General features: G+C 35.3%; 1 protein-coding gene across 5 annotated transcripts in view; it reads right to left on the reverse strand.

The window, feature by feature from the left end:
* TFDP2 (transcription factor Dp-2) overlaps positions 1 to 15113 on the reverse strand; it is a 174862-nt gene that overhangs the window by 115562 nt on the left and 44187 nt on the right. For 3 of the 5 annotated variants that reach the window (XM_047874566.1, XM_047874567.1, XM_047874565.1), the window contains exons 2-3: positions 10799 to 10914; positions 3175 to 3241 (exon numbers count right to left, since the gene is read on the reverse strand). The exons of 1 other annotated variant lie outside the window; for it this stretch is intronic. In XM_047874566.1, coding sequence (XP_047730522.1) covers positions 3175 to 3241; positions 10799 to 10813 — 82 coding nt within the window. In that variant the 5' untranslated portion in view covers positions 10814 to 10914. Of the gene's footprint in view, positions 1 to 3174; positions 3242 to 10798; positions 10915 to 15113 lie in introns of those variants that run through there. One more of the 5 variants, XM_047874568.1, reaches the window with a different exon arrangement.

The raw sequence follows: 15113 nt of genomic DNA on the forward strand, positions 1-15113 counted from the left end.
ATTTAAAAAACAGAGGGGAAATTAACTGCATGAAATGCTGATAAACAACAAAGAAAAAAAACAAAGATCAAGAGCAGTTTCAGTGGATTACTGGAGTCAAAGCCAGATTACATTGGGCAGAGGAGTAAATTAAAGCTGAGAATGGGATTATAAGTGTATAGCTTTTTCCAGAAGTTTGACAATGAGGGGAAGAACAAATCAGAGCTGGAAACAGACATCAAGTTAAAGAAAGTGGTTGGTGTGGTTTTTTTTTTTTTAAATAAAGGTATAATTCACATACCAAAAATTTACCTTTTAAAGTACAATTCAGTGGTTTCCAGTATGTTCACAAAGTTGTATAACCATCACCACCATTATCTATTTCCAGAACATATTTCTTACTTCAAAAAGAAATGATACAATCAAACAGGCCCTGAATATATGAAATATTTTGATGAATAGGAGGACTTCACATTGTTAAGGTGTCAATAAAACTGAAGCGATTTACAGATTCAATGCAATCTCGATCAAAATTTTAACAGCCTTTTTTTTTTTTTTTACAGAAATGGAAAAGCTGATCCTCAAATTCATGTGGAATTACAAGGAATCCTAAATAGCAGAATAATCTTTAAAAATAATAAAGTTAAAGGGCTCTCACTTCTCAACTTTGAAACTTATTACAAAACTACAATAATTTAAAACATAATGGTACTGGGGGTACCTGGGTGGCTCAGTCAGTTAAGTGTCTGACTCTTGGTTTTGGCTCAGGTCATGATCTCACCATTCTGTGAGTTTGAGCCCCACACTGGGCTCTGTGTTGACAGCACAGAGCTTGCTTGGGATTCTGTCTCCCTCTCTCTCTGCCACTCCCCCCTGCTCTCTCTCTCTCAAAAATAAATTAATTAATTTCAAAAACCCCATTATGGCACTGACATATGGACAGACATATATACTAAGGGAAAATAATAAAAAGCCCAGAAATAAACCTTCACATATATGGCCAACTTATTTTTGACAAGGGTGCTAAGACCCTGACCTCTATTATAAACAGTAATAGAAAAACTGGTTATCCATATGCCAATTTGATCCTTACCTTACATAAAAATTAACTCAAAATGGATCAAAGACCTAAACTAAAGAACCAAGACTATAAAATTCTCAGAAGGAAGCACTGAGGAAAATCTTCATGACACTGGATTTGGCAACCATGTGATGGATGTGACAAGAAAAGCACAGACAACAAAAGAAAAAACAGATGAACTGGACTTCCACTAAATAAAGAACTTTTGCACATCCAAAGAGATGATCAAGAAAGCGAAAAGACAACCTACTGAACAGAAGAAAATATCTGCAAATCATTTATCTCGTAAGGGATCAATATCCAGCATACATAAAGAATCCCTAAAACACAACTCCAAAAACTGGAGTAGACCTCTCAAAGAAGATATATAAATGGCCAATAAGCACATAAAAAGATGCTCAACACGACTAGTTACTAAAGAAATGCAAATCAAAATTACAGTGAGATATCACTTCATATCTACCAGGATGGCTATAACAAAACAAAAAACAAATAAATGTTGACAACGATGTGGAGAAACTGGAACCTTTGTGCACTGTTGGTAGGGATGTAAAATGGTACAGCTACTGTGGAAAACAGAATGGTAATTCCTCCAAAAAATTAAAAATAGAATTACCATATGACCCAGAAATTCCACTTCTAGGTATATACCCAAAAGAATTGAAAGAAGGGTCCCAAAGAGATTATTTGTAGTCCCTTATTCATAAAAGCATTATCCACAGCAGCCAAAACACTGAAGCAACCCAGGTGTCCAGTGATGGATGAATGATAAGCAAAAGTGGTATACATACACAATGGAATAGTATTCAGCCTTAAAAAGGAAGGAAATTTTGACATACACTACAATATAGATGAACCTTGAGGACATTATGTTAACTGAAATAAGCCAGTCACAAAATGACAATTACTATTAGGATTCCACTTACATGTGGTACCTAGAGTAGTCAAAATCATAGAGACAGAAAGAACAGTGGTTGCCAGAGACAACAGGGAAAAGGAGAGTGGGGGGTTATTGTTTAAAGAGTATAGAATTTGAATTTCACAAGGTGAAAAGAGTTATGGATATGGATGGTGGTGATGGCCACACAACATGAATGTACTTAATACCACTTAAAAATGGTTAAAGTTGTAAATTTGATGTTCTGCGTATTTTACTACAATGACAAAATTGGGGAAAAATGAAAAGCATTAAGGCTTGTGGTGTCTCTTTCACTGTTTCATACACATAATTAAATTCTCACAGACATTCTCATTATTAAGCTAGATTTTTTTTTATACTGAAATACAGACTTCTCTACTCTTCTCTCCAGAGCATATAGCCTACCTTGGACATAAACCCTTTGAGGAAGCTGATGTTTCTCTCATAGCTATGTGTATATAATGACATCTATTTTGTTCCTACCTTTACAATGAAAAATTTCAAACATATACAAAGGAAGAGAGAAAGGAATAATGAAACCCCTTATAGCTATCCACCCAGCTTAAAATACTTAATCAACTCATAGACAGTTTATCTATAATTCCACTCACTTTACTCTTCTTCCCCCAGTGGATTATTGTGAAGCAATTCCAAACATCATATCATTTCAACCATAAATATTTCAGTATATTATCTCTACATACTAAAAGATACTGATGAAAGATACATACTGAAAGATACAGACAGTGTCCTGCATAAATTCCTGTACTGGTGGGTCAGATTTCTGATATAAGCATTCCTCCAGTAAACCATATATTAGATACAGAAATGTTATGTATATTCATTCATTCTACTGTACTTCCTTACAAGTTAAACTACTAGGATGTAGGACTATCAAACAAGAAAATCATGAAAAAAAGTAGCTTGAACAGTTAGTTTCAACAGCAAGAGGATCACTTATCAAGGGTGGTCTTAGAGACCTCTTAGGAAAGAGATGGAGAAAAGTAACACAAATATCACACACCTCTCAGAACTGACTTTCATACAATATAAGTTATTTGGTATATTATAACACAACCCAGTGATATTATATAACAATCATTATATGTAAAGTAATACTCATAGCTGCATATTTTATAAAACAAATGCAATCAAACTGGCTCAATGCAGAAAATTTCTATTCAACTGTCCTTACCTTTTGTTGGACTGAGATTCTGATCTATAAATCCTCTTAGTTCTGCATTTGTGGAAGGCAAACCAACCTGAATAAAATAGTTTTAAAAATTAAAAATAGAATCTTAAGTATTATGTGATCATTTAATAAGTTATTTTATACCTTCCACTGAAGATCCCATGTAAAATAATAAACAGCCACATAAAAATGAATTAATTATATCAACAACAGGAGTAGAAATTAAAAGAAAATGTTGCTTGCAATGGGAAAAGCAGGAATTGTACAGATTAAGATAAAAATCAATGAAATAATGTTACTTGTGAGCAGAACTGAGACCTACAGATTTTACTGATGGTTTTTTTGAAAGCAAGTTGTGGCAGCCATGAAGCTGCCAACAGATTTACCAAAATTCCATTTTCATGTTGCCCTTAATTTTTACTGTTCATAATCACTGCCTATTATGCATTTTTCAACATTGTGATATGTAATGGATCAGATAAAGACCATTAATACTATACCACAGAGGTGAGATCTACTGGTCTCAAATAAAACTGCTTGGGCTCATATTCTGGTTCAGTAAGACACATGGTCATGTTCAAATCACATAAGCTCTCTATACCTCAGTCTTCTGAACTGGTGCTAGAAGTGCTTATCAGTTTAGGTTATTAGAAAGATTAAGATAATTCATATAAAGCATCTAGCCCAGTGTAAGGCACAAAGTGCTCAATTCATGTTAACCTTCATTACTATTAATATGATACCTGGGGGCTATCTATAACAAGTGTAACTATAAATTCACCTTGAGGCAATTTATTTCATTTAATGTGATGGCCACTGGACTTCTTGGAATCATAGAGCTAAATACAGTAGTATCATCAAACAGAGTTTAAAAAATTTATTATAGAGCCAGGAATGAAAAAACTCTACATTTTTGAAAACTTGACATAAAGCAAGATTCTAATAAGTTGTTCTACTATTACTATTATGCTATTGTTTTAATCCTTGTAGATTTGTAATCTACCAAATGCTAACTTGGTACCTCAAACATCCTTTCAAAGTACTACCACACTGAAAAGATTTTAAAGCACACAAAGGTTTATAACTTTATGTCTGTGCACTTGTGTTGTTTTTAAACTACACACTGTATTAGCATTATATATTCTTCATGAGAACTCATTTGATACTTCACAATTTCACAATGTAAGAGCTAATTATTTCATTATTTAATAATTGAAATGCACTACTAATAGCTGTTTCTTTTTGTCAAGAGATATGTTACCAGAAATATTTCTACATATCATTCACATCATGGAAAAGTAATTCTGATGCAAACCTAGTTCTCTCATTGAATACCAAATTTTTATGACAGCAGCTGAGCAGAAGACATCTAAAATGCAGCTTCTTAATCCTATGTATATAATGGTGCAGATACTTAATTCTATCTAGCTTCTTATAAGTATGCTATTAGAAGTAAACCCTTTGCAACAAAATTTGCAACAAATTACCACTACATGGATCTCCAGAGTTGTTCACAAATATTAATGGCAAGCGTTTACTTGTAAATGCCAAGAGTTTACTGTGGCATCACTAACATGCCGCCCTTTTATAACAAAATTTTTTGCTATAAAAAGAGAAAGACAAAACTTTCATTGGTGTTGTACTGTAAAAAGAAAGCAAAGAAGGCGAAGACAGACTTTAATATTCCAACGTTAACACAATGTGATCATTTAATACATGTGTTACAATTATTTCAAAAGCATTAGTTTATACCTTTTTGTTACTAAACAAAGATAACGGCAAAAACCTCAACTGAAACCACATATTCACAGTGGAGAGAGTTCACAGTTACTGAGTTACTGTTATGCTTAAACACCTGCTCTTAATGGCCAACTTCTGCAGAGTGAAGCAGTGAATCAATTTGGAAACTTTTAAACAGAAGTACATTTGCATCTTAATAACCAACAAATTACACACTAAAAAGACAAAGGTCAGTTGTGGGTCAATACTATATGCTGATTTGGGTCTAGTAGATGGAGAAGTGTTTGTATCTAGACTTTAAATAAACACTAAAATTAATTTAATTAAAATTTCAAAAATGCAATAATTTCTGCTTTCATAAACAATTTATAGTTTAAAGACAAAGAAAAGGATTATTTGAGAATAGAAAAAGTTGGCTAGGAAAGGCATTTAAAAACAGCCTTTTTCCTTCTTCTACTTAAAAAGGATATAATAATAATGGTTCACAGAGCAAAAGAAAAAGGTGAACTCATTTTATGTAAAATTTTTTACCTAACAAGGTCCTGAGAAAAGTCTTCTACTGGGTTATTCAAACACTGTGCTGCACACTGTAAACAGTCACTAAATGTCTGTAGAATAAAAAATATCCAAGCCTAGTTTTTAAGAATAAAACCATATTTCCCACTAACAACATTATAATTTCATTGACAATAACATATTTAGATTGACAAAACTGAAAGACAACAAGATTCGGAGTGAGATGATTTGTATTCCAAGTTCAGCTCTGACATTTACAAGCAAGGTGATCTTGGAACAATCACTGCAAAATGGAGCTGACAAAACATGTGCACAACAAACTCAGAGAGCTCCTTAGATCAAATTAAATAATTATGTGAATATGATTATTAATGAAAGCAATGCTCAAGTGTGGATTGTTATTCAAATGGTAATGGTAATGGCTTTTAACTTTTCAACACTGACAGTCAATTCATAGGAGATGCAAGTGACCAATGAATGAATGAACATACAGCATACCAGTCTGACCTAGCTAGTAATAAGGGAAATGAATAAATTACATACCATTTTTTGCTGATTATACTGACAAAGATTAAAAAGAAAATAACGGGGGGGGGGGGGGGGCGCCTGAGTGGCCCAGTTAGTTGAGCTACTCAGGTCATGATCTCACAGTTCATGAGTTGGAGCCTAGAGCTCACTGCTGACAGCACAGAGCCTGCTTCAGATCCTCTGTCTCCTTCTCTCTGCTCCCTCCCCTGCTCGCATGCACGTGCTCTTTTTCTTTCTCTCAAAAATAAACATTAAAAAAAAAAAAAAAAAAAAGAAAGGGGAATGGCACTCTCATATACCACTGATGAATATATAAATTGGTGCAACCTTTCTGAAATGCAATTTAGCAATATGAAACAAAAGCCCCCAAAAGCACACACCCTTTCGGCCAGTAATTTCATTAAGACTTTGCCTTATGAGAATAATCCAATGAGTAAGCAAAAAAAAAAAAAAAAAAAGAAAAAAGAAAGAAAGAAAGTTAAAAAAAAAAAGGAAATAACTTGGGGTGCCTCAGTCAGTTAAGCACCCGACTTCAGCTTAGGTCATGATTTCACAGTTTGTGAGTTTGAGCCCCACATCAGGCTCTCTTCTTTCAGTGCAAAGCCCGCTTCAGTTTGTCTGTCCCCCTCTCTCTTTCCCTCCTCCACTCTCCTTCACTCTCCCTGTAGAAATATAAATAAACTTAAAAAATATAAAAATAGAGGGGCGCCTGGGTGGCTCAGTCGGTTAAGCGTCTGACTTCGGCTCAGGTCATGATCTCAAGGCTTGTGAGTTTGAGCCCCGAGTCAGGCTCTGTGCTGACAGCTCAGAGCCTGGAGCCTCTTCAGATTCTGTGTCTTTCTCTCTCTCTGCCCCTTCCCGCTCACTTTCTGTCTCTCAAAAGTAAACAAACATTAAAAAAATTTTTAAAAATATATAAAAATAGAAATAACTTAATGGCCAATATTAAGAAAGTATAATGCCTATTTAGTAGATAACATAAAACAGTCATTTAAAATGATGTTGCAGAGATATTAAGATAAGAAAAGACATTCATCACAGAGATTAAGCTAAACAGTAGGTTACAAAACAGCATGACATTTTTATTAGAAATATATACATATATTTTTTACATACACACACACTTGTATATATACCAGATGTCTTCCTAGGCAAAATTCTGCTGCTAATCTCTATGCCATTTCCTTATCTGTATTTTCTAATTTTTCTATAATGAGTATCATGGCTTACATTTTTAAAAAATGTTTTTTATTTATTTTTGAGAGAGAGACAGAGGATGAGTCAGGGAGGTGCACAGAGAGACAGACAGAGAGAGAGAGAGAGAGAGAGAGAGACATTGAATCTGAAGCAGATTCTAGGCTGTGAGCCATCAACACAGCTCAATGCGGGGCTCAAACCCACGAAGCATGAGATCATGACCTGAGCCAAAGTCGGACGCTTAACCAACTGAGCCACCCAGGCACCCCAAGGCTTACATATTTTTTAAAAGATTATTTGACAAGGCTCAAAATACACATCAAATTACCTTCCACATTCTTGATTGTATATTGAGGGAGCTTAAGTGAGAACACACCTGCATTTGTGGTCATGAAGCATATCAGTGGCTACCAGGTACCATTTGACAACAATTTTATCTCGGAAACAGTGACTATATTGCCAGCTTTACAGAACTTACTTTTTGCAAAATGACCCATCCCACAATCCACGTAGTTCCAGTATGGCTGTTAATCCTTGAGCTTCAATTGTGCTATTTCAACAAAAGTGGACCCATGACCCAGACCTGGCCCACTTCTTTCTCCACTTGTCTAACTGAACATGTGGGCCAAGCAGGGTCAACCAAAGCTCCTCCATGGAATCTGAAATATACATGCTAAAAAAGAAAAGTTCCCTCTCTTCTTCTGATATAAGAATTATAAGGCCAGTATAGGGTATTCTGCTACCATATAGAGCCAAGAGATGTAAAAAGGGAGACTAGATCCCTGACACCATCATGTGATCCCCTGAATCCAGATATGTTTGAAGCCACACTACTCCAAACTTTTCAGTTATGTGAATCAACACATTCCATTTTTTGCCTTAAGCTATTTTGAATAGGGTTGCTATCATTTGTAATCATGAGACCTACTATGTCATGGATAAGGCAAAAACAACTCTTCACAAAAAACCTGCTCTCGTAAGAGAAATGTAACATGAGAAACAGAAAATAAGGATGTAAATATTTGAGTATGTGTTTACTAATGCCTCTCTAAGACCTGCGTGTGTGTCTGAACTACTGAGTTAAGTGCCAAATGAGTCTCCTGCTTCTACTACGCCCCTCTTCAATCTATTGACTCAGCAGTCAGGACAAACTTTCTAAGATGGTAAGTCAGGTCATGCAATTATCCACCAAATCTCTAATGGCTCCTTACTGACATTTCAAATACACACCCAATGCCCCAGTCCTTGAGGGTCCACATGATCCAGCCCCTGCTTCCCTTCTGACTTCATCCCCTACCACTATCCCTTGCTTAGTCTGTTCCACTTATAAAACTGGTCATCTTGCTGTTTCTTAAACAACCACACCTTTTCCTGCCTCTACCTGGAATGATCTTTTCCCATATATTCATATGATTGGCTTCTTCTTGGATTGAGACTCAAGAGCATTGTCTGAATGTCATGCCCTTAAAGAGAACTCTCTGAACACCTGAGTTGAAAGAGCTCTCCCTTGCTACCATCACCCTCTTTCTTCTTACCCTATTTTATTTTTCTTCGTGACATTTATCATTACCTGACAGTATATATGTATTCACTGTCTTCTCTCACTACACAATAAGCCCAAAGAAGGCAGGAGCCTAGAACAGGATCAGGTACATATATTTGGTGGGTGGGGGAAGAAGGAGAATGAATTGTTTGTGGCACTGTGAACTAGTATAATCCTTTCAGTAAGTATCTTGACAAAACATATTAAAAGCCACAAAAATGTTCGTATCTATTGCAGAATAGGTAGTAAACTTGATTGGCTATTTTCAGACAGTCTATTCCAATTCTTTCCCACATACATTAGCCTAATGTGAGGTTTGACTTCTCCATGTCCCTAACTCAAAGGTATCAAAAGACCATCAGCTCATCACTTATCCCTCTCCCCCTAGGATGCCATAGCAGAAAGAGAAATATGTTGCTCACTGTTTGATTTCTTCCAAATATACAAACAAAATAATGGGAGTATAATCATCACTGGTTCAAATGTTTTATGCTACTTTAGGGAAACAACTTTTAATATAGTGAATTGTACATATGACTAAGAAGATGATATATGATTCAAGGCACATTTTAAGCCAAAATATGCTTGCTATTTGAATGTTAACCATCTTGTGGTTCAGGGTAACTTTTACCTCCCCTTTTTCTAAAGGAGAAAAAAAAAATCAGGATAATATCCTATAAGAAAATTCCCTATACACAGACTAAAACTTTGTTTCTTCTTTCCCCCCAACAGCACTTTAACAAATATGTAACAGTCTTAGATTAAAGCCTACTACTCCTGATAATTTATCCTAATGAAATTAATTAAATGATAATGAAACAAAATCTATATCTGCTTACAGCTACTTATAGCATGTCAAAAGCAAAGTTAATAATAGGAAAATAGAGATAAATAATTAAGGTGTTTTTTTTTTTTTAATGTTATTCTTTAGATGTATAACAGGCAGTATTTGGAACTGTCTGGCTTACAAAAGACCTTTCCACACAATAGAATGCTGGCTCTTCCTGGTCACGATTAACTAAACCACTAGTAGACATCACACTTGAGCAGTGTCAGAGGTCCACCCCAAGGAGTTTGGAATTGGAGCTCACGTGGGCAGACAGGATCTGTCAAGCTGCCTCCTTCCTTTCCTTCACACCTCTCTCTCTCTGAACAGGCTGGCTCTGTAACACATATATTGAGATGCTGCCTGGAAAACTAAGGAGCATGATTTGCAGAGAGAGAGGGAGAGAGTATGAAGCAGATGCACACAGACAAGCAGAGTTAATAAATGAAAACTAAACACTGCTTCAGTTCCTGGTAGATTTCAAGTTCCTGTACTCAGATCTTTCTGAGGGCCCACTAAATTCCTACTCATAAATTGTTTGAGACATTCCTGTATCTTTATAATAAATTCCCTTTTTAAGGTAGCCTAAGCTGGTTTCTGTTACATGCAATCAAAGATTCCAACATCACAATCTGGGAACAGTAAAGCAATTGTAAGTTATTTCCCTAAATGTTGTAGTATTTATTTTCTAGCATAATCCTCACATAACTGGAAACAAATCCATTGATACAGCCTGACAATAAGAAAATAACTTGAAAGGAAGTAGATTCAGAAATGATAGCCTCAAGCAGAGGAAACAAACTGAACGAGTTCTCCAAAAAATCCAAAATCTAATGTCCCCTCAGGAATCATCTCATGGAAGATAGCAAGCTTCTTTTGAACAATATCCAGTATACATATTCCCTTATGTCCACAAGAAAAAAACTGGGCCAAAGAAAACAGTGATCTTCTAAGTAAAAATCTCCAGCAAGCACGAAAACAAATTTATTACAGTACCAAAAAAGGAGAGGGGTGGGAAACTTTCTACAGATGGAAATTTTGCAGCTGTTGAGAAGACACAACTTGGCAGCAATTTATAAGAATGCTACTGTGTCCAGTAGAATGCTATATTCAACAGCACTAAAGTTTACTATCTTGTTCTATGCATAAACAAAAACAATTATAAATTAATGCCAGTAAAATGAACTTGATTAATTAGAATAGTGAAGAAAATGTACATAGGGAAAAGTACAACTCACATTAAGAATACTTACATTTAAAAATTTACAAATACTTACATTTTTTGCCGTCATGTCAAACTGTATTCGATTTAAAATTCTGTAAAGCCATTAAAAAACAAACAAAAAACAAAAACAAAAAAACTTCGTCTTCAATAACTCCTTAAAAGAACATCCTGTTAAAAGGGGAAAAGAGAGGGAACAGTAATATAATAACAATAATAATAGGCAATGTTCATGTCATATTTACCAAGTAACATGCATTGTTCTTTAAGGGGATCATTCAAATTAATCTTCACAACACTATGAGACATATACCATTTTAACCCTCATTTTCCAGATAAAAATTTGGGCTTACAGAAGTTAAAAAATTTGACCAATCAACTCAGCTAACAAGTGATAAAACCTGGGCTTTGAAATATCATACTATGTTACTTTAGATAATGCAATGAAAGAAACACCAAGGCTTATTGGAGAAATAGCCAATTCCAGAGCTGGGGCAGGAGATGTACAAGATATGACTAGAACATTTTATTGTACAGTAAGGAAGAGCTCAAGAAATGATGGCGATATATCAAAAGTATACAGGAGCCAGCCTAAAGGGCCTACAACTGGACAATCTGGAACAACTGAGCACAAAAGTATACAGTGACAGTAACTGATTATGACTATAAACTCTTTGAATAAAGTAACGATCCAGGACTGCATACTGATAAAAAGCAGATTAAACGAAATAATGAGGAGGAAGGGAAAGCTCTTCTTTGCAATTCAATACCAACTAGTAAATAGAAAGGAATAACGACGTAAGAAAACCACCAATTTGTAAACATCATAATAACTGATTAGACAAGGATCATTATTGGATACTACAACTAGTGGGTGAGAAAAAGGATATTTACACAGTCTTGAAATATCACCCCACAAAATATCTACTAATTCAAATTTTACAGTGAAGAAACCTGACACACACCGCATAGCCAAAGTAATCAAACCTATCAAATAACCACCAACAGTGGCACAAACCAACATCACGCGTCTCCACAAGTGCACTGAGATGGATATAATATCACTTCTGAGGTATTTCCATCCAAATGCATAACCTAAATCTAATCATGAGGAAATATCAGAGAAATTTAAATGGAGGGTCATTCTATAAAATAACAGGTGAACTTTTCAAAAATGTTACTGTCATGAAAGAAAAAATAAAAAAAATTGACTAACAGTCCCGATTTAAAAAGACAAAAATCACATAAAAATTAAATTCCAAGTATGAGCCTGAAGTGGACTCTGGACCAGAAAAAAATACTTACTTATGAACACCATTATTAGGGCTACTGGAAAAATTGAAATAGAGTCCACAGACTGGATAATAGTATTGTTTCAGTGTTCCATTTCCTGCTTTTGATCAGAGGACCATGGGGATTTTTAGGTGGATGTGCTTGTTTTTAGAAAACATACACCAAAATATTTAGAAGTGGAAAGGTATGATAGCAGCAACTAGCTTTCAAATGATGAAAAAATATATATAATCTGTATATAGAGATAAAGTGGGAATGATAAAACAAATGTGGCAAATGTTGGCAACTGGTTAATCTGAGAAAAGGGTATTTAGAAGTTATTTGCCCTACTTTTGCCAACTTTCCTCTTATTTTACCATCATTTCAAAATTAAAGCTTTAATAAAGAAATTTAAGGGGAAGGAAAAAATAAAATTTAATTTGGAAAAGACCATAAACAATAGGAGCTTGAAGAAACAGGAACTCCAAAATGTCCATCTCATACACTAGAATTGGAATCTATAAGTAAAACTTTGTAGGCAAAAAAAAAAAAAAAGTATTCTTACTTTTCTTATTTTTTAACTTTTTAAAAATGTTATTTATTTTAGAGAGAGTCCACACATGCAAGAGCAGAGGAGACAGAGGGAGAGAGAGAATCCTAAGTAGGCTTCACGCTCAGCACAGAGCCCGACATGGGGCTCCATCCCACAAACTGGTGAGATCATGACCTGAGTGGGAAACATGAGTTGGACACTCAACCAACTGAGCCACCCAGACACCCTGAGCATGGATTTTTTTTTAATTTAGGCTCAATCTCAGCTCTGACACTTAGCTGTGTGACCTTGAACAAAGTGACTTAACCACTTTGAGCTTCAGTGTCCTCATTTGAAAAACAGGTATACTGAGTTTTTCAGGGTTATGTTAAGCAGTAAATTAGGTACAATCTGTCCAAATGAAAATCATCAGATCCACCAAGTTAATACACCAAATTTTATTCATAAACACTGAACATTCCTAATCACAAAAAGTCAATTTTATTTATTTTATTTAAAAAAATTTTTTTAATGTTTAGTTATTTTTGAGAGAGAGAGAGACAGAGTGCGAGCAGGGGAGGCGCAGAAATAAGTTCTGGGAGACACAGAATCTGAAACAGGCTCCAGGCTCTAAGGTGTCAGCACAGAGCCCGACATGGGGCTTGAACTCATGAACCACGAGACCATGACCTGAGCTGAAGTCGGACACTTAGCCAACTGAGCCACCCAGGCATCCCATGAAAAGTCAATTTTAAATATTTCTAAGATTACCTTCTGACCTATTGAAATGTATTTTTTTATTCTTTTTTTTTTTTTTAACGTTTATTTATTTTTGAGACAGAGAGAGACAGAGCATGAATGAGGGAGGGTCAGAGAGAGAGGGAGACACAGAATCTGAAACAGGCTCTAGGCTCTGAGCTGTCAGCACAGAGCCCAATGCGGGGCTCGAACTCACGGACCGCGAGATCATGACCTGAGCTGAAGTCGGACGTTTTAACCGACTGAGCCACCCAGGCGCCCCTGAAATGTATTTTTTTAATGTTTATTTATTTTTGAAAAAGAGAGAGACAGAGTGTAAGTGGGGGAGGGGTAGAGAGAGAGAGGGAGACCCAGAACCCAAAGCAGGCTCCAGGCTCCAAGCTGTAAGCACAGAGCCACACACAAGGCAAGGCTCGAACCCACGAACCTCAAGATCATGACCTGAGCCGAAGTCAGAAGCTTAACCGACTGAGCCACCCAGGTGCCCCTAAATGTACAACAAAAAATAAGGAAGGGTTTTCCATTCAAAGTTCCTGTTAAATTTTAGAAACCTGCTAGATCTATCTAAGGCAGATATTGTTGCCTATCCAGTATCTTTCCCTCTTCTTCCTTAGGAGAAGTTGAAGGTGGCAATATGCCCAACTAAAGAAAAGTACTACATTCTCACTCTCCCTTTCAGATGTGCTGATTGTATGCCATAATCCTGGTCAGTGAAATATAAGCAGACATCATTGGGTTGAGCTACCAGATTCAACTAGTAAATGTCCTTTTTCCCTTCTCCCATTTCTTCATTCCAGAATATGGTTGTAATGGTCAGAATTGCTTCTAGCTTCATTACAATATTCAGTATTCAGTATGGTACTGTATTTCCTAATGGCTGGGCTATTGAGCAACACTGTGATATTCACCCAACTAAAAGAAAAAAACTAACAGAGCGTTATTATTTCAGCACACAATAACAAGTGGCTACCAATAAAATACTTCTTAACCACATTAATTAACTTTAACTTAATTTTGTTTAGTATTCCCTTTGTATCCTCTCACCAGAACTAAGTACAAATTAAAACCTCTAAATGTTACCTAAATGATAAATGTTTGAAACAGAGCCAAAGCACATGGATTTCTTGAGTAAATTTACATTAACCTCTCTGTGCCTCAATTTCTTCATCTTTAATATAGTAATAAATAGCACTTAATTCAACAAGTCAAGATAACACATGGCCTAGCACAGTGTAAGCCCTCAATGTTAGAGAAAAAAGTAGTTTGCTGTTTTCTCATGACAAATTAAGGTTTCTTCTTCCAAAGTAAATAATACATAATTCACATGTAGTAGAAGTAAAAAATACCACACCATAAATCTAGTTTAAAAAGGAAATAATGTGTCTAATTGTGGTTAAGAAAAACTCTTCTAAAATTAACAAAAGTAGGCAATAACTTTATTCATTGATTTATTTATTCATTCAGTAAGCACTGAACACTATGTGCAAGGCACTAATCTAGGCACTGAAGACATCGTAGTAGATGAAAGAGCAAGCATAACCCTTCAAATGTAATTTAAATTATGTAAAATTACATTAAGAAAAATGTTATAAAAAGAAATGGGATTATGATAGAGATCTGCCTCATTCAATTAAAAATGAAGAAGTATGCTATACTGCCTTTGAGTGAGAGCGTATAGCCTTTGATTTAAAAATACACATTTCTAATAAAAAAATTTTTAAATACTAGATAAATACATAAACAAACAAACAAACAAACCACATTTCTAGGGCACCTGGGTGGCTTAGTAGGTTAAGCGCTGACTCTT

This window comes from Prionailurus viverrinus, chromosome C2 (genome assembly GCF_022837055.1).
Source record: "Prionailurus viverrinus isolate Anna chromosome C2, UM_Priviv_1.0, whole genome shotgun sequence".
Lineage (NCBI taxonomy): Eukaryota > Metazoa > Chordata > Mammalia > Carnivora > Felidae > Prionailurus > Prionailurus viverrinus.